The following is a 19698-nucleotide window of genomic DNA, read 5'->3' on the forward strand; positions in this document are numbered from 1 at the left end:
CCAACTCAATAATGTGAAATAATCCCCTGTTTGAGCATTGCAGCCGATCCATTCTTTCAGTTTCAAAAGACATAATTTGCTGTAATCACATTGAAAAAATAAGTGTGATATCTCTTCATTATGCGCCCCACACAACAGACACAGTTTATCCACTACCTGACCATGATTATTAAGATAAATTCTGGTTTTCAGCTTCTGGTGTATCGTCAACCATAGAATGAACCTGTGTTTTGGTATATTGCATCTCTCCCAAAAAAATTTGCTCCATTGGACCTTAGTTTGCTGATCATATAGTAGTGCATGCCCCGAGTGTATTCCATATTTCACTGCCCTGAACACTGCTTCAGCCATTTTTGCTCGAAAAAGCTCTTTAATTTCCACTATTTTCTTCCAGTACCAGCTGCAGCCTTGCTGAACTGAATATGTCCACCAGTCCTTTTTTTTTCCAGATAAATGCTATGTATCCACTTCACCCATAAGTTGTCCTTTTTAGTTGTAATTGCCCAGACATATTTCCCCAAGGCAGCTATATTCCATTCTATAATTTTCCTGAAGCCTAACCCTCCTGCAGACTTTGGAGAACAGATAGTGGACCAAGCTACTGTACCTGGGCCGTGAGCTTCTGCAACTCCCTTCCATAAAAAGGCCCTGCAAATTGCATCTATGTCCTTCAGTAACTTCCTTGGCAAGACCATGATTTGAGCCCAGTAAGAGTGAATGGACATTAAGACCGAATTGATCAAGATTGCTCTAGCACTATATGATAGATTCCTGGAACTCCATTGTCTAATTCTGGCCACCATTTTGTCTAGAATGATCCCACACTCAACCTTTGAAATCCTTTTAGAACAGATAGGAATGCCCAAGTATCTAAATGGTAATGAAGATCTTGAAAATCCTGAAGCAGCTATTACTCTCTCAATCTCAGATTCCCTCATGCCACTGCAATATATTGCAGACTTTGCCTCATTTGGAAAGAGTCCAGAAGTCGTGGAAAATAGCTTGAGTCCTCTAAGCATCAAAAGGATAGATCGAAAATCTCCATGGCTGAATAACAAAATGTCATCAGCAAAACATAAATGGTTCAACCTCAAAGTAGCACACCGATCATGATACTTATAACTAGGATAAGAACCAACCTTAAGCATGATCTTAGATAAGTATTCCATACCAAGTACAAATATCAAGGGGGACATAGGGTCTCCTTGCCTCAATCCTTGTTTAGCCTCAAAATATCCATTTAATGAGCCATTGATCATCAATGAAAATCTGGTAGTTCTCACACATACCATGATGAGCTGAATCAACTTCTGTGGAAATTGAAAACCAGTGAGCATTTCTTCAATAAAATCCCACTCTATCTTTTTGATCCTTTGGTATTTGTTTCCAATTGTCGATTTGTAAAGGAAGGGTTGTACGTGCTAGATGACCTATGGTGTTGTTCATCTTGGTTCCCACTTTTCCCATTGCTCGATCAAAGTGATTTTAATCGACATCATAGTTGCAACCCTCACTTCTTGCTTTGAATACATCACTACAAATCGATTTGCCCCTAGTCTTCTTGTCTTGTGTATTTGTTGGTGCGGTAGGATCAACTGCCTCCAGATCATTAGTGTCATCATTAACAAATGGTTTGACCTTATCATCATATGGTGGATCTATAACCACTGAATCTACAATTAAATGAAAAACAAATTTATATGTTAGTACATTCAAATCTTTATCATCATCCCGCATATAGTATATGGTATAATAAATTAACAAAATTAATGTACCTTTAATTTTCTACCCATAACCATTCACCATCGTCACATATATAGTCATCATCATTATCAAAGGTGACATCAATAGGTGGGGTAACAATTGTAAATGTTTCTTATTAAAGTAAAAAATCAGTGCCACACTCTTTGAGTAGATAATATTTGGCTGACTTGTTAGGACAATTGACTATCAATCATCTACTGGATCTCTCACATATAATACTTGGTTGGCTTGGGACACCATTATAAAATAGTTAGATTTATGTCCTGCTCAGTTTTAAGTTCACCAGTGTGAATCCTAACTCATCTATTTTGACTCCTTTATCACTTTTCACATAATCACATAAAAAGAGAGGAATACGAAGAGTCACATAATCTAGTTCCCAAATTTCTTTGATCACTCCATAAAATTTTATATCACATTGTATAGGATTTTTATCTTTCGAACTAGATATTTGAAAAGTCTGGGTGATAATAGTATCACCACTATTCTGTCTTTCTAATATTATCACAATCCAAGGTGTTAAATTTTGTACCATTAATTTAGTAACATTGATACTTAATTACACTCATTAAAGGACCTTGTGCTATCCATTTTAGTGTTTCAAACACTTTGTTTATGGTGTTCCTCAAAACCTAGAATATATAACGTAAACCACTATCAAAATGTAAACTTAACATACAATAAAACTCAGAAAAAAGAATAACACAAGTATATTACCTCATTCTCTAACCAAGTACTAAAAGTTCAATGATGTTCATCTTGTACCCATTTTTTACTCCAAGACATGGAAGGATAAGTAGTCTTGATCCAATTGAAATTTTATCTTCAAGAAAAACATATAAGAACGTACTACATTTATTATGTATAATAAGAATGATTATGAAAGAGAAAAATAAGATTGATTATGCATATGTATAAGAACTTACTCAATGTATGGTTGAATGCCAACAATATTTTGTAAAACTAGAGGATGTGCTTCATCTCTATCACATTTATTTACTTCAGAAACAACACCACCTCTACCACCTTTATTTATTTCAAACTCTATTTTAGGAGTACACAATCCAACACTTGCAACACCTGATAGTTATTATGAGCAAAACTCCATTGCTTCTTCAACGATATAAGATTAAACTATGCAACCCTTAGGTTTACTTCTATTTCTAACATAAACATTTAAAATCTTCATATAATGTTCAAATTGATACATTCATCTCAAGTATACTGGTCCACACAATTTTACCACTCTCACCAAATGAACACATAAATGAATCATTATGTCAAAAAATGAAGGTGGAAAATATTGCTCCAACTCACACAAAGTTACTATGAGATTCAGTTGGATATTATCTAGCTTTGATACATCTACCACAGAACGGATAGCTACTGGTAGAATATGTTCAAGTATTGTATGATGATCGTGAGACTTCATTTCATCTAAATTCAAAATTTTCATATCTACCAATGCTGAAATATTTGAAGAATAGCATTCTGGTACTTTTACATTTAATAAAGAAAGACATATAATCTATTTCTCTTCTTTAGAGAGGGTATAACATGTAGGTGGTGAATAGGTCCGTCTCTCACCCACCTCTGCCTGTAACATTTTTAGAAGACCCATCACTTTTAAATCTAATCGAGCTTTAATTCCATATTTACATCGGCCAAGAATATTCAGTAATGTACTAATTAAGCAATCCGACACGTTTTTCTCAATGTACATGTAATGCCCCGGATTCCCTATTATGGTTAATGGCTGGATTAGTAGGCCGGGAGGGCCATAATTGTTTAATTACGCCATTAAATGTGTTTATGCATGTTTGTGAGAAATATATTATAATATAATGTTAATTGTATGCATGTCGATGTTATATGTTGAGACCACATTATGATGTGGGTTTGCTCGAGCTAGTCGACATGAGACGATCGTAGAATATTGATTAGCGGTTTAGTCACAACAAGTTTAAGTGTCGGGACTTGGGTTGAGTCTCGGGGTGATTTTGATGATTAGAGCGTTACCGGGAGATAAAGGGTAACGAGTTGTGAATTATTGGTATTTGAGAACATTGAGAATAGCGGGAATTGGAGAGCGTTAATTATGATTAACGAGTTAGGAGGAAAGTACCAAATATGCCCTTGGGAGTCTTTAGAAACTATTAATTGACCTAGGGGTAAAATGGACATTTCACCCCTAGGATAGATATAACTCTTGATGGCTGAAGAAAGTAGTGGAAAAACAGAGTATGCAAAAGAGTTCTCCCGTACCTTCTTCTCTTCACCTTCTTTGTGGTTTTTGAACCAATTTTGAGGATTCAAGCTTGGGAAGCAAGCCTTGGGAGTTTGGGAGTGTGTTCCATCATTGAAGACCATCATAAGCCGAGCTTTGGGTAAGGTTCTAACCGTGGTTTTCTTTGGTTTGCCCTGTTCTGGTTTTACTTTGCAGCTGAGATTTCTAGGGTGAATTCATGGTTTTGTTGGGAGTTTTGGCTAGGGTTCCCATGCTTGGGATGTTTGGGGTGTGTTAGAATGGTTTTTGGGATCATTTGGCATCAAGAATAGGTTTTGGAAGCTTGGAAATCAAGTTAGAATTGAAGGAGTTGAAGAAGGTCGGTTCAGGGGAGATTGGATCTGGAGGTAGCGCTACAGCGCCCACCTTAGGGTGCTATAGCGCTCCTTAGGAGGCTTTCTGGCACTTGGGTGGTTATGAGTTTAGCACTGTGGCGCTAGGGGTTGAGCGCTGTAGCGCTACCCTATTCCTTCTAAGTCCCGTTTTGAGTGTTTTTAAGGGTTTTTGACTTGGGGTTTCAATTCTTAAGGCCCGGGATCGAATCTACTCACCGTGTGGGCATGTTTCGAGGTCCCGAGGGTGGTGCTTAGGTTAAGACCCTATTATTATGGATTCTCATTAATGGAGGTTGTAATTGGTTGTGATTAGGTAACCGCTAAGGAACTAAACGATCGATCGTTCTCAGGGGTCGTCTTTATCATACTTCTCACTCGAACCAGAGGTAAGAAAACAGTGTATGAATACAGTTGCACCCTGTATAGGTATATGACATGCATGGTTTGATATTGAAGCATGTTGGTTGGTATACGAGGACGTGGATTGCGTATTAAATGCTGATGAACGCTGATTATCTATTTATGACACTGACTAGTCAGGGACCAACTCTAAAGTCGATGATCACGCATTGAACGGCTCTATGGCATTAATGCGGGACCGACCCTAAGGTCGAAGAACTTATAAGCGCTTGCCTGGTCTACGACCAGATGTCTATAGCCAAGGTATATGATCCCGGTGACCGTTTGTCACGTGGCTGAGGGACGTTGCCCATAGCTTCGACTCTAGAGTCGTGAGGAAGGTTATGTTGGTGACTAATCACCATGCACCTGTCCTAATCAAACTTAAGAAAGAATCACCTATCATTTAAGCCCTGGTGACCCTATCGTCACATGGCTAGAGGGAGCGATGCTCATTATTGTGACTTTTGGCTATTGTCACCTATTTTTTGGACTGATAGTCCTGAATGGTTATTGTGATCGTTGTTGATATTATATCATGTCCTATGGTGTTTTCTTGCTGGGCCTTGGCTCATGGGTGCTATGTGGTGCAGGTAAAGGGAAAGAGAAGCTCACCCAACCCTGAGTGGAGAGCTTGGGCGATGTTGTGTACATACAGGGCCGCTTGACCGCCACGGTCAAGGAGTTCTTAGAGGGACTAGGGGTTTACCCGATTTTTGCCGCTTAGGCCGACGGGGATTGTAAATTTGAAACTGTAGCGACTCTTTTGTATTATGGACATCTTGTAAACATTTTGAAAGGCTCATGAGCAGTTTGTTTACTTAATGAAATGTACCCTTTCCTTTTTACTGGTTTTTCACCTTAACCTGATAATAACACTTAGATCACGTTTTTAACCAAAGGACTCGGGTAGCGGGTCGAATTTCCGGTTCACTGTTCACCGTAACTGTTCTGGGGTAACCAGGGCGTTACAGTACATCATATCTAAGTTATGTCACAGAACCAAACACTCACAGTATTCAAGCTCGAAAAATATGGATTTCTTCTTCCAATAACCTGTCGAACCATCTGGAACCTCATTTTATTTTCCACGACTAACCTTTCTTTTCTTATTTGTACAATCTCTAGGCTTACTGAACTTGCACTGGAATTTGTTCAAATTTTCTAACAATTTTCCTCCAAGTAACGGTGGTGGAGCCCTTCCAAATTAATGTTTACCATAAAAGGCATTTTTCCAAGTTCGAAATTCATGTTCTTCAGGTAAGATCATTCGGTGTCCCATATAATAAATCTTTTAGAGTGTTTTAAATATTCAAAATGAGTCTCCTCTTTAGAAATGGGACATGCCTTATACCCTTTAACACTAAATCTAAAAGGATTACCTAAGGTTGGAAAATCATTAATGGTTCACAACAACATGACTTTAAGATTGAAATTTTATTTCCTATATGTATCGTAAGCATGATAAACAAGTTTCATATTTGTTTTAGTGTGTCTTTTTAGGAAATTTTTGTAGTCAATTAGGTTTATTTTGTTCTAGTTTACGCTTGTTTTGGTTTGTTTTTATGTTTTGAAGGACTCGGGACGCTTTGGAACGAAAAGATGCCAAAATCGATAAAAGGACAAAAATCTGGCAAAAATGATAATTTGAAGAAGGTAACACAACAGCGCTACACAATGCTGCAGCCGCGCCAGGTGTTTGGAAAGTGAGGATTTCTGCAGATTTCTTTAATGAAGGGAAATTTGGTCATTTCGCTTTGGGGAGATCGTAGGGTTTTCTATTTTAATGCGATTTTCTGCAATAAACCCAAATTATGCATAATTGGGACTAGGAGAAGACGGATGTAGACTTTTGAAGTAACATTGGATCAAGTAGAGTTTTCTTTTCCTTATATTCTCTTTATTTTCTTTTCATCTTTAGTTAATGTTGATTGTTTGTTTCATGGATTTGAATAATATGAATATGAACTAAATCTAGTTTTAGGGTTTTTAATTTAGTCTCTTGAAACTCTTCTATGAAATAATGCAAGTTTATGATTTGTTGATCTCATCATTTGAGATCATTTCAATTTACGCTTAATGCTTGTGATTTATTGGCCATCTATTACATGATATATATGAATTTGTTTCAAAATATGAAAGGTGAGATTCAAACATGCTATAATTGAATAGACATAGATTTCAATACTAAATGAAAGTATCAATATGGTTTATGTAGCTTATAAATTCTTATGCTTAATGCTTCCTATAGGTTGAGTTTATCATAGAAATATAGAAAATTAACACATACGTCGAGTTTTGTATATCTTAACACAAAAATAGAATGCTTTTGTAACTTGCTATCTCATTTACAAGAAAATTGTATGAGAATATTGGATTAAGGAAATAGAGAGTGAAAAGATGACGAGATTAAATTCCTTAATTTTCATCCATTAATTAATTATATTCATCATTATTTGCTTAGAGTTTATAGTATTTTAATTATTTTTATTTCATAGTTGTATGTTTATGTTTTAGTTTTCTCTTTTCGACAAATTTTCGTTAGCCAAATAGAGATTAGGAATTAAATATTTGTACTTGGTAATTCAGTCTTCGTTGGACGATACTCGTGCTTGTGCACTATATTACTTGAAACGATACGTATACTTGCGTTATCAATTTTTCACAACAAAGCACTAACCCCCTCATAACACAAAGTGCTTAAATCATCAATTAAAGGAGCTACGTATACAACAATGTCATTTCCAGGTTGCTTAGGACCTAATATCAACAAGGTCAACATGGCCAACTTCCTCTTCACACACAACCATGGTGATTAATTATAAATTACTAGCATTAAAGGCCAACAACTACATTTATTGCAAAGGGAAGTATGTAGATTAATTCCGTCAGTTGAAACACCAAGACGAATATTTCTAGGTTCATTGTCGAATTCGGGCCATTTTACATCAACTGTCTTCCAAGCTGGCAAGTCAGTTGAATGTCTCAACTTACCATCCTTTACTCTATCTTTGACATATCAAATTAAATTTTTAGCATGATCCCCATTTCGGTAAAAATAAATCAAACGAGGTATTGGTGATATGTACCATAAAACATTTGTAGGGACACATTTTCTAACCTCATTAGCTTTTTTTTCTTCTTTTGTCATCTACACTCGTTACATGTAGGACATGCAATTTAATCCACGTATCTCATTCGATACAAGACAAAATCGTTGGGACAAGGATGTATTTCTTAATATTGCATGCCTAACTAACGTAATGTCTTTTCCTCATAAAATGACGATGACAATTAATTACCTTCATGTAATAAATCTCATAAGTAGGATTGTAACTCAATCATACTATTATCACTCCACCCATGTTTGACTTTTAAGTTATATAACCTATGCAATGTTGATAATTTAGTGAACCTTGTACAATTACAAAAAATAGGTTTCTCAGCATCTTCTAAGGTGGTGTAAAATTTAACAGGATCTACATGTTATTCATATTGTGCATCATCAATCATTTCTGCAATGTCATCAACTTCACAGTTCACATTAAAATATTTATTAGTCTTAGATGGTCCCTCATTCATGACTTTCATTTCTTCTCCGTGCAAAATCCACACCTTATAACTCTTGTCTATCTCGTTCCTAAATATGTGGTTCTTTAATTTAACAATTTTCATCTTAACAACATTACCACCCTTAACACAAGGACAAGAAATACCATTAGGAAATTGAGTATTTCTTTCACAAAATTGCAAGAAAAACTCAACTCCATTCCTATAGTTCAGTATTAACGTATCTTCTAACATTCAATCTATATCCATTGTCAAACTTCACACAAACAAACAAAGCAAAAAAACAAAGCAATAAACATCAACCATTAAGTTCATGAATTACCTAAGCGACAAGCAAATAAAGGAAAAAATATGTCCAAAAATTTTTGGGCATCATTTCCCCTATTTCAATTACATTTCCTAAATTTGAAATTTACATGTATACAACACATACATAATACAAAATTATGTTCAAACATATAATCAATCAACTCAAACATGCATAATTCTCATACTTCTAAACCTAAAAAAATTGTGCAACATTTCCCTCTTTCTATAACATTCCTAAAATTAAAATAAACATATATTCATCACATGTACACAACAAACCAATTACCAACGTTATATCACCGCAACACATAGTCCCAGAACCTATCTCCACTAATTTTTAAATTCTAAACTCCACTAAGTTCAAAATCATAATTAAGTATTTTTAGGTTTCAATACATACTATGTATCAAAGTTAAATATACATTACCTCAAATATAAAATCCTTTAAGCTTGTTCGCCAACAATAAAAACTATTCAAAGATACCAATAAAAAAATAAAAATTAAAACTAATAATATACAATCCAATATAACAAAATCTTTGAATAATTAATAAAAAAAATCACTAAATTCAAAATTAAATTGATTTTTTTTTTAAAAAAAAAGTAACAAAAGATAAGGAAAATTCTAGGAAGAATATTCTAACTAAATAAATAATAAAGTGGAACCTAAATAAAAAAACATAATCCAATATATACACCCATATAAATCACTAGACCCAAAATTAAATTGTAAAAAATAAAAAAAAATGAAAAAGTTTATAAAATATAAAGACAATTATACTAAAAATATCCTAACTAAATGAATAACAATTTGGAACCTTAAAAAAATACATAATCTAATATCAACATCCATTAAATCATCAAACACGAAATTAAATAAAACAAATTAAAAAAAATTTGAAATGGTAACAAAAATTAAAGAAATTGTACTAAAAATATTCTAACAAAATAAAATAACAAGTTTAAACTTAAAACAATTACATAATCATCAATATAAAACTAAAAATATAACTATTCTAATTATAAAAATAAATAAATTAAAATCGTAAAAAATAATAAAAATACACTTACTTGCGGTAATGTAAGATATTAATCAAATCAAAAGTTAAAAACTTATTAGGTTTTAGAGTTTTCTATTCCAAATCTTCAAAAACCTCTAATCCATACAAAAAACTTAAAAAAAAAACTATGTATAACCTTCCAAAACATATATAATATAGGATTTTAACCTCAAAATTGAAAAAAAAAAAATATTAAAGAAATGAAACTAACCTGGAAAGTCGTCGGTGTCATAGGTGGAAGAGAAATCGCTGCTGCTCTTGAGAGGGATTTGGGATTTAGGTCGAATGGGGCTCTCGGGGACGATGGGTTGAAGTATAGCAAAGGCGGAGCTTTAACATCGGTGCCTAAATGACGCTAACGGAACGTTTGCGGTAGTGCTCCACTGACGCAAACCTTTCGGTAGCGTCAGTTGGGCACTGATGCTAATGACCCGATTAATAGCATCAATGTGTAACTGATGCCAACGTCCCCTATTAACAACATCAATATTACAACTAACAGAAGTACCCTTTCCTATGTGGCAATTCCATCTATCATAAACTTTTAATCTTAATCAACGTCGTCAGTCAACACAAGTGTTAGTCAACTGCAATTATTGACGCATTTGACTGATATAACACGAGTATTTTGGTGTAGTGACTTAGGCCTATGAGTTTCAATAGATGCGATCATGATGGTGTGATGTGTGTGGCCGATGGCATAATGGATGGAGCAGTTGGAGACTGTGCTCAGAGAGGAATAACAAATACTATATATTTTTTATAATTTTGTACTTTAATTGCATAAATTATATATTTATAAAATAAAATGCACTATATAATTTTTCTTTTAAAGTTTTTAATTTTCGAACTACGTTTATAACACACATACAAATGTTAAATAACTATTATACTATTTTGTCGTGTGCATGCATATATTATATTTTTGAGTCTAAATTAATCTTTTATGAGGAAATATATAAATATTAAGTCTTCTTTTTCTCTAAAATTGCCAAATATATATATATATATGTAAATATATATGGAAGACTTCTCAATGGTTACTACCCATAAATGAGTACTAACAATTATGATAATGTGGCAACATAATGACTTGGTATAGTAAGTCACCAACAGGTAAATATTTTTTTAATATTAATTTCGAATTTAGTTATTATTTTTTTTTGCCATAATTAATGTTGTTTTCAACCAATGAGAGACACTAACTATATTTTAGAAATTGACATGCATTTGAAAAATGAAAAGTTTACAATATTATATTTTTATAATAAATAAATGTTTTTGATCAGTTAATCCTTCTAAAAATTTGAAAAAATCAAATTTTAAATTTAGAAATATTAATTAACAATTATAAATATGGACCATTGATTTTAATCCAATGGTTAATACTAAAGTAACCATCCATGGGTAATAACCATTAATAGTGCACCCATATATATATATTTCATATATCGATATTTTCAATAAAATTATTTCGTTTTAATGTCGATAAATATATTTTTATAAAATTTTATATAGGGCATATGTTTAATTTAAAATTACTTTAATACGATAATTTTTAAAATACAATTGTCAAAATATATATGTTAAAAGTTTAAAAATAAATAATATTATTTTAACAAAACTAACTACACCAAATTAATAAGTACTAGAATATTACTTAATTTTCTTTATAAAAGTATACCCATATATTACAAAGTGACAACTTAATCATAAGATAGTCACACACAAACAGTGAAGGAGCCAGCATAAAATAATAAAAAGAATCAAGAAAAAGTTTCATATGTAGGGGAAAGAATAGAGATATTAGTTAAAAAAAAAAGAAGATTTTATGAGGAATAAAAATTATATAATTTTGCATATGTTCAAATATTTCTATGTAGCAATTTTGTTAGAAAACATGACGTAAGTATATATTTGAAATATTTCTTAACTGCACTATGGTTTTCAAATATTCGAAACGTATATGTCAAGTTTCTTTAATAAATTATCTATCCTCGTAGTGGCAGATAATTTTGCTTGGGCACCAACCAGTGCAACCACATATACGTATATTATTGTAACTACGTGCAAATGGTGGTATTTTTTGAAGGACTAATCGGCAATGAAATTGAAATGACTACGCATCAACTTTTGTTTGGTTCAGATTGTAATGTGATAGTTGGACACTTGCGAGTTTAGATATTGAGAATTAATATATAATACATTTATATATTAAAATTATTGTGTATTTAACTATATAGAAATATTAGCGGCAACATTACTTAAATTTTTATAAATATCAACTTTAAAAAACTGTCAACACCATAGGAAAATGAGAAATTGGCTAATTAAGTTTGATCACAATGATTGGAGAGGGAAGCAAACGCTTGGACAAGGAGAAAACCACACGCTCTATGTTTGAAAATCTCGGCCCCATCGGATCGTAAGAAATCTTCTTGTTTTTGGACTCATTGGAATGCAAAAAAGTTCTGAAAATATATGATAAATAATAAAAGCATTTTCGTGATTGTCAAGTTGACCTAATGAGCTGCTGATACATATATAGACAATGAATTGAACTTGACGCCCACACAGTTTGTTTCTAGATCATCATATGCCAATATGTACCAACATTTACCAATTCAGCTATGTCCCTTCTCACCCCCACCAAAATAATAATTAACTTATAGTCAGGACAGATTTTTAAAGCCACCACCAGTCTTATATAAATATATATATAGCACGTTACTGGTAGATTTTTTTTGGTATGTTCGATTTCATTAATTAGAATCCATATGTGAGCATGCATGCCAAAAATCTTCTCTGAGATCACTAAAAAAGTAGCTAATATATATATACACGTTGTATCTCTTTGGTCTTTTCGGTCCGCGAATAGTTTTCAACACAATTTTTTTCGTGACTCTTCAACCCAAAATAGAACATGATGATGTGACATATAAATATGACACTTGGCAGCATCAGATATTAAACTCATCCATGCTCGTCAGTTTTCATATGCTGGTCATTCCCGTTCAAGAGCAATAGAATGACTTATTGCTGTCAAGTAACAAGACGGAGAGTATCATTTGCAGATCACTGCTCGAAAGGTGTCTAATCTCTACAAGAAATTGAGGTTTTTGCGGCGATCAAATTCGCCGCACATGTCAGTTGTGGTAAATATTCGTCGCAAATAAGTCGCCACAAAAAGGTCCTCGAAAAAACCATTATTTGTGGCAAATAAAATTCCTGCCGCAAATAGCCTCATTATTTGCAGCGGTATGTTCGCCGGAAATAATTAAAATCCGCCGCAAATAATTCTGGATTTGGTCGTAATTGACCCTTATTTCAGGAAAAAATGTAAAATAATTTGCCGCAAATAGTCCTATAATTCGCCGCAACAAATGGGTGATTTTTGTTGTCTGGCTCTTATTTGCGGCGAATAATTCGCCACAAATACAATATATTTTCGCCCCAAATAGTGTAATAGAAATAAAAAAAATTAAAAATTAAAATTTTAATATATATAATCAGAATTGCAGTCTCAATTAATTAGAAATAATCCATACAATCTAATATTAATAATTGTCTTAATAGTATTAAAACAAATAAACACTACAGTTTATATAACTATATATAATCTATCCTAAGTTCGTCGCAGCACCGTCGTTTAAGTCATCTGGAAATTGAATGACTGGGGGCGGTGGAGATCGTGGTAGAGGTGCTGACTGTCACGGGCCGGCTATTTGGGTACTCCAAGTAGACGGAACGTGCGACACTTACAGACACTTCAAGCTAACAAGTCAGCCTACAACACACACCTGCAGGCAAACAAACTCAGGGGTTAGCCACATATGCATCTCGGACATGCAACGGGAAATAACGAAGTATGAGCAAGCACAAAGCAAGTCATTCCTTTGAACGCCCACACAACACAAAGCACACAACAAGGCAAGTGACACGCAATGGCACAACGAAGATAACAAACAAGTAACACATAGGCAACAAGGAAGCGTACAAGGGCAAGTATGGATAAACATCATTTTATTAATATATAGCCTTGATAGGGCAAGGGAGTACACAGCTTTGGCCCCTATCTGCTGGTGGCCATGGTACTTCCCTAAGTCTCCAGGTCACCTCCCCCTAAGGAGCCTTTTAGGGATACAAGGTCTTCCAAGGAACATATATGATTTTTGTCTGGGAGACATATGCATAATTACAAAATTGCCACTATCCTACCCCGATGAGGTTGCTTGGTGCAAGACTTGACTAATGATCAAGAACCAAGGCATGCTCACTTACAAAATGGCCACATGTGGGTGTGCCAAAGGGGTAGCACACCACACTCTCCCTCACTCAATTCTTCGGCGTCCTCGATGAAGTAGCTTGTAGATCTTCAATCTTATGCGTGAGCTTCTTCAAGTCTTCCGCCCTCTCCTAGTTGATCTCATCATCTGCGAGCCCCTTCCATTTTACTAGATACTCCTTATGCTTTTTACGGTCAGTGGTGACCATCCTTTCAGCCAGGATTTCTTCAGGTTGACGCTTGCTCCTTGGCTGAATGATGACTCCTCCTCTGGTTGACTGGTTGCGCTCTGGATTTGCTGGATCTTCATGATACAACTTCAAGTTGCTGACATGAAGGATCAGGTGTATCTTCATCCATGCTGGTAGGTCGACTTTTTAGGAAGTTAGGCCAACTTTTGAGATGATTGAGACCGGACCCTCGTACTTGCGAACGAGACTGATGTATTTGTCCCCTCGGAATCTCAACTGTCCAGGCCTCAGCTTGATTAACACTAAGTCACCTACTTTGAACTCCAGTGGTCTGCGCTTCTGATCTGCCCACTTCTTCATTCTTCTTGAGGCTTTTTCTAAATAAGCTCGGGCAATCTCTGTCGTTTTCTTCCAGTCTTTTGTGAAGTGAAAGGCTCGAGGGTTCCAACCGCGGTATTCGTCCACTATGTGGGGCAACAGTGGCTGCTGTCCATTAACAACTTCAAAAGGGATATTATTCGATGAAGAACTCTTTTGAGAGTTGAAGCAAAATTGAGCTACATCGAGTAGTTGCGGCCAGTTCTTCTGATTGGCATTGACAAAGTCGCGAAAGTACTCCTCCAACATCTCGTTGAATCTTTCTGTCTGCCCATTTGTCCATGGATGGTAGCTCGAGGATATGTTCAATTGTGACCCCAAGAGACTGAATAGTTCGGATCAAAAGGTCTCGGTGAATCTTCCATCTCGGTCACTAACAATGTTTTGGGACACTCCCAAATATTTGACAATATGCTTGAAGAATTGTCGTGCTGTCTCCTCTACCGAACAGTACTTTGACACCGCGATGAATGTTGCGTATTTCGAGAATCTATCCATGACCACTAGGATCGAACTTAAATCCCCTGTCTTCGTTAGGCTGGTTATAAAGTCAAGCGACACACTCTCCCATGGTCGGCTTGGGACTCGCAACGGTTCCAAAGGCCCAAGTGTCTTATTCCTATCGACTTTGTCTTGCTGAAAGACCAGACAGGTCTTGGTGTACTCCACTACATCATCTCGCATTTGTGGCCAGTAGTATCCCTGCTTCAAAAGGGCATGCGTTCTTTGCCACCCTGGATGACCTGCCCACAAGGTGTCATGACACTCGCTTAGTAATGTCTTCCGCAAATCTCCAGCTTTCGGAACATACAAGCGACCCCCTTTGGCCCACAGAAGATCATTCTCCACCTAGAACTGGCGAATCTTGCCTTCTTTTACGAGCTTCAGGATGGTTCTGACAACTGGGTCTTTCTTCAACACACTTGTCAGTCCATGCCCAAGTCACACCCTTTTTTAGCAGCTCGGTCAAGGGTGTCGCTCTTCTTGAGTAGCCATCAACAAATCACCTATAGTAGTTGGCTAGGTCCAAGAAAGAGCGAAGTTCTTTCACGTTTGTGGGGGCTTACCATTCTTGGATTGCCCTCACCTTCTCCAGATCCATACGAATTCGGCCACGTTCCTTAACATGGCCTAGGAACTCGATGCTCTCCTGTGAAAATGAGCATTTCTCGCGCTTCACATAAAGTTGGTTCTCTCTCAACTTCTGAAACACTTGAGCCAAGTGTTCTTGATGCTCTTCAATTATGGCACTATAAACCACGATATCATCCAAGTACACCACCACGAACTTATCTAGATACTCATGGAATACTTGGTTCATCAATGTGTAGAAAGTGGTAGGTGCATTCGTCAATCCAAACAACATTACTCGAAACTCAAATGCTCCATATCGAGTAATGCACGTTGTCTTTGCTTCATCCCCATCTGCGATCCTCACCTGATAATAGCCTGATCTCAAGTCCAACTTGGTGAAGTATTTGGCTCCACTTAGCTGGTCGAACAAATCAGCGATAAAAGGGATGGGGTAGGTGTTGCGAACTGTCACCTTGTTGAGAGCCCTATAGTCAATGCACAATCTCAAGCTCCCATCGTGTGTTCTTCTGGAATAGCACAAGTGCGCCAAATGGAACCTTTGACGGTCTGATGAAGCCTGCCTCCAATAACTCTTTTGGTTGTTTCATCAATTCTTCTAGCTCAGGGGGTGCCATTCTGTAAGGCGCTTTTGTTGGAGGTTTCGCTCCCGACACCAGCACTATCTGGTGATCAATCCCCCTCTTTGGTGGCAAGGCTTTGGGAGTTTATTTGGCATCACATCCCCATACATCTTCAAGACCCTCATAATTTCTAGTGGAACAATCTCTTCCACTGATTCTTCGAACATGGTGGCTACCGCTACATAAGTGGGTTCCTCCTTCCTCACACCCTTCTTGAACTGTAATGCTGATAGAAGCTTCACACCAGGAGGTGGTTTCACCTTTGTGGGCACCATTGAAGGAGTCTCTCCCATTATGAGCAAACTCCCAGTGGCAGGAATTGGGATGGCCCTTTTCTCGGTTAGGAAGTCCATTCCCAAAACTACATCAAAGTTTTCCATATAGACCACCACTAAGTCAGACTATCCCTCCCACGTGTCGATCTTAACTTTTACGCCTTTAGCCACTCCAGTTGTGGCCAAGGCCTTGGTGTTGACTGCTTTCACGTGGCCTGCATCTTTCTCCAGGCTTTAGTCCCAGTCACTTGGCTTCGAGTTCTGAGATGAAGTTGTGGGTGGCACCAGTATCAATCATCATGCTTTTGGCGGGATTGTCATTGATAATGGCATCCACGAACATTAGCCCCTTCCCCAGGGTCTTCTTCACCTTTTCTCCATGCTTCTTGAGAGTATTCAACAGGCGGACAACGCCCATGTGTGCGTACTCTTCATCCTCCTCTTCTACTTCAGGCTATTCTTCTTGGCCAATGAGGGCATTCAACTTGCCCCTGTAAGGGCAAACTTTCGACTTATGTGGTCCTTTGCAGAGCCAACAAGCTAGCGGCTTCCTCTCTGGAGCAACATCTGTACCGCTGGAAGAACTAGACTCTGCTGTCCTCTTCTCTCCCTCACTCTTGCCCTGCCATGACTTCCCAGACTTCTTACTCCCAGCGCTACTTGAGCTGGTTGGAGGGGTAGCCCTTTCCGGTAGGCTCCTCTTCGGAGTGTAGTCTGTCAAGCGTTCAACAGTAGCTGGAGCAGTGGCTAGGTCAGACACACGCTGTCTCTGAAGCTCTTGCTTGGCCCACGATTTCAATCCCTCGAGGAAGCAGAAGAGCCTGTCTACTTCAGACATGTCCTTTATATCGAGTATTAGTCCCGAAAAATTCTTCACATATTCTCGGACTGTCCCAACTTGTTTAAGCTCTCTCAACTGGCGTCGAGCCATGTAGGCAACATTTTCTGGCATAAATTGCGTCTTTAGTTCTCTCTTTAGGTCTACCCAAGATGTGATGGTGCATCTACCATTCTCTATGTCGTCATACTTTGTCCTCCACCACACCTTGGCATCCCCAGACAAGTACATGGTAGCCATGGCGACCTTTCCTTCTTCCGAATCGGCCCGCACGACTCTAAAATAGTGTTCCATGTTGAAGAGGAAATTTTCCAAGTCCTTTGCGTCTCTAGCCCCGTTGTAGGGCCTCGGCTCAGTCACTTTAACTCGGCCATATTCCATACCTATCGAGCCTGTCGCAGGTGAATTCCCAACCGCTCGCATGGTTACGTTTACCTTTGCAGTTAGCTCAGCCATTTCTTCTCTGAGCACGCCAACTGCCTCCCTGCAATCTTCCGTAGTGTCATTTATGGAAAATTGTTGTTCTTTTAACATGCGTTTCACCGCCACAATGTGCTCTTGCCACCGAGGGGAAATAGAAGTACTTGTTGGAGTGTTTCTTTGCTCCAACACGATTATTCTAGATAGGAGAACATCATTCTCCTTCTCTAGCGCAGCTATGCGATTGCTTTCATCTGACGATCCAGAGTTATGACTGGCAGAGGAAAGATCCCTGACCCTTTTGTCCAGGCCATCTAATTCCCCCACACGCTTATCAAGTGCTTCAATCCTCTGAGTGTTGCTCACCATTAGTGTGTTTTGCGAAGCTTTCTCTATATTGGCTCTAATACCAACTGTCACGGGCCGGCTATTTGGGTACTCCAAGTAGACGGAACATGCGGCACTTGCAGACACTTCAAGCTAGCAAGTCAGCCTACAACACACACCTGCAGGCAAACAAACTCAGGGGTTAGCCACATACGCATCTCGGACATGCAACGGGCAATAACGAAGTATGAGCAAGCACAAAGCAAGTCATTCCTCGGAATGTCCACACAACAAAAAGCACAAAACAAGGCAAGTGGCACGCAATGGCTCAACGAAGATAACAAACAAGTAACACATAGGAAATAAGGGATCATACAAGGGAAAGTATGGATAAACATCATTTTATTAATATATCGTCTTGGTAGGGCAAGGGAGTACACAACTTTGTCCCCTATCTGCTGGTGGCCATGGTGCTTCCCTAAGTCACCAGGTCACCTCCCCCTAAGGAGCCTTCTAGGGATACAAGGTCTTTCCCGGAACATATATGATTTTTGTCTGGGAGACATATGCATGATTATAAAATTGCCACTGCCCCTACCCCATGAGGTTGCTTGGTGCAAGACTTGAGTAATGATCAAGCACCAAGGCATGCTCACTTACAAAATGGCCCCGTGTGGGTGTGCCAAAGGGGCAGCACGCCACACTGACGAAGACACACCATTTCTAAATGTAGATTGAGGTGGGATTGGCGGGGGAACATGTGTAGGCATGTCATCTCTGAACATATGTGGAGGCGATGGTGGAGCTTGTGAAGGTGCAGCCGCATACATCTCCCACCATTGAGTTACTTCATCCAATCTCATTGTTTGAGGTGGTGGGCAGGATTCAGGAGGAAGGCGCTGAGATAAGAACTCAATGCCTGCTTTTTATTGTCTCAGCAAGTTAGACATTGTCTGTCCCATCATTCTATTATTATCATTCGATTGAGCGGGATGGGTGTATGACGACGACTGTGCCTGAGTCTAAGATTGACTACTGGAGGTCGATTTCCCTTTTAATATGCAACCAACTCCTCGTTCATGCCTGGGACGTTCACCCAACACTTTTTTCATGATCATCCTATGCTCAACCAAACTTCCTTCATCATAAATACAATACGTGACTTACTGGCTCTGTGCTTCAAAATATTTGTAAATCATTTCCTATTTTTACAGAAAAATATCAGTAATACATCCAAATCATAGTTATTTTAAGGTTAAACAATAAGATAAGTCTTACATAGTCCATTTTTGCTTGCTCATTAAATAATTCTTCTTTATCCTTGTGGGTGTGGAATTGCTTCCCGTTTTCAATGTAACCAAGTACATTACCAGATTCCGGGTTCGCTTGAAAACAAAGAAACAAATTATTAGATAAATAATTTATTACTAAAGATTTTTTTTTAGTTACTCTATCATGATGGGCTGCCACGAATGACTTCGATCCTTGAGTAGAAGGATACCTCATCAGTTCCCTATTGGCTTGATTCTTTTTTGCTTGTTTAA

The 19698-nt window shown here is 37.3% G+C and overlaps 1 protein-coding gene across 1 annotated transcript; it reads right to left on the reverse strand.

Annotated features, from left to right (window-relative positions):
* Positions 1–380: 380 nt before the first annotated feature.
* Positions 381–1337, reverse strand: LOC133779427 (uncharacterized). Its single transcript, XM_062219389.1, has one exon. It carries the CDS (start codon positions 1335–1337, stop codon positions 381–383), a length of 957 nt encoding a protein of 318 aa, XP_062075373.1.
* Between the last annotated feature and the right edge of the window lie 18361 nt (positions 1338–19698).

The sequence above is a fragment of the Humulus lupulus genome, chromosome 5, assembly GCF_963169125.1.
Source record: "Humulus lupulus chromosome 5, drHumLupu1.1, whole genome shotgun sequence".
NCBI lineage: Eukaryota > Viridiplantae > Streptophyta > Magnoliopsida > Rosales > Cannabaceae > Humulus > Humulus lupulus.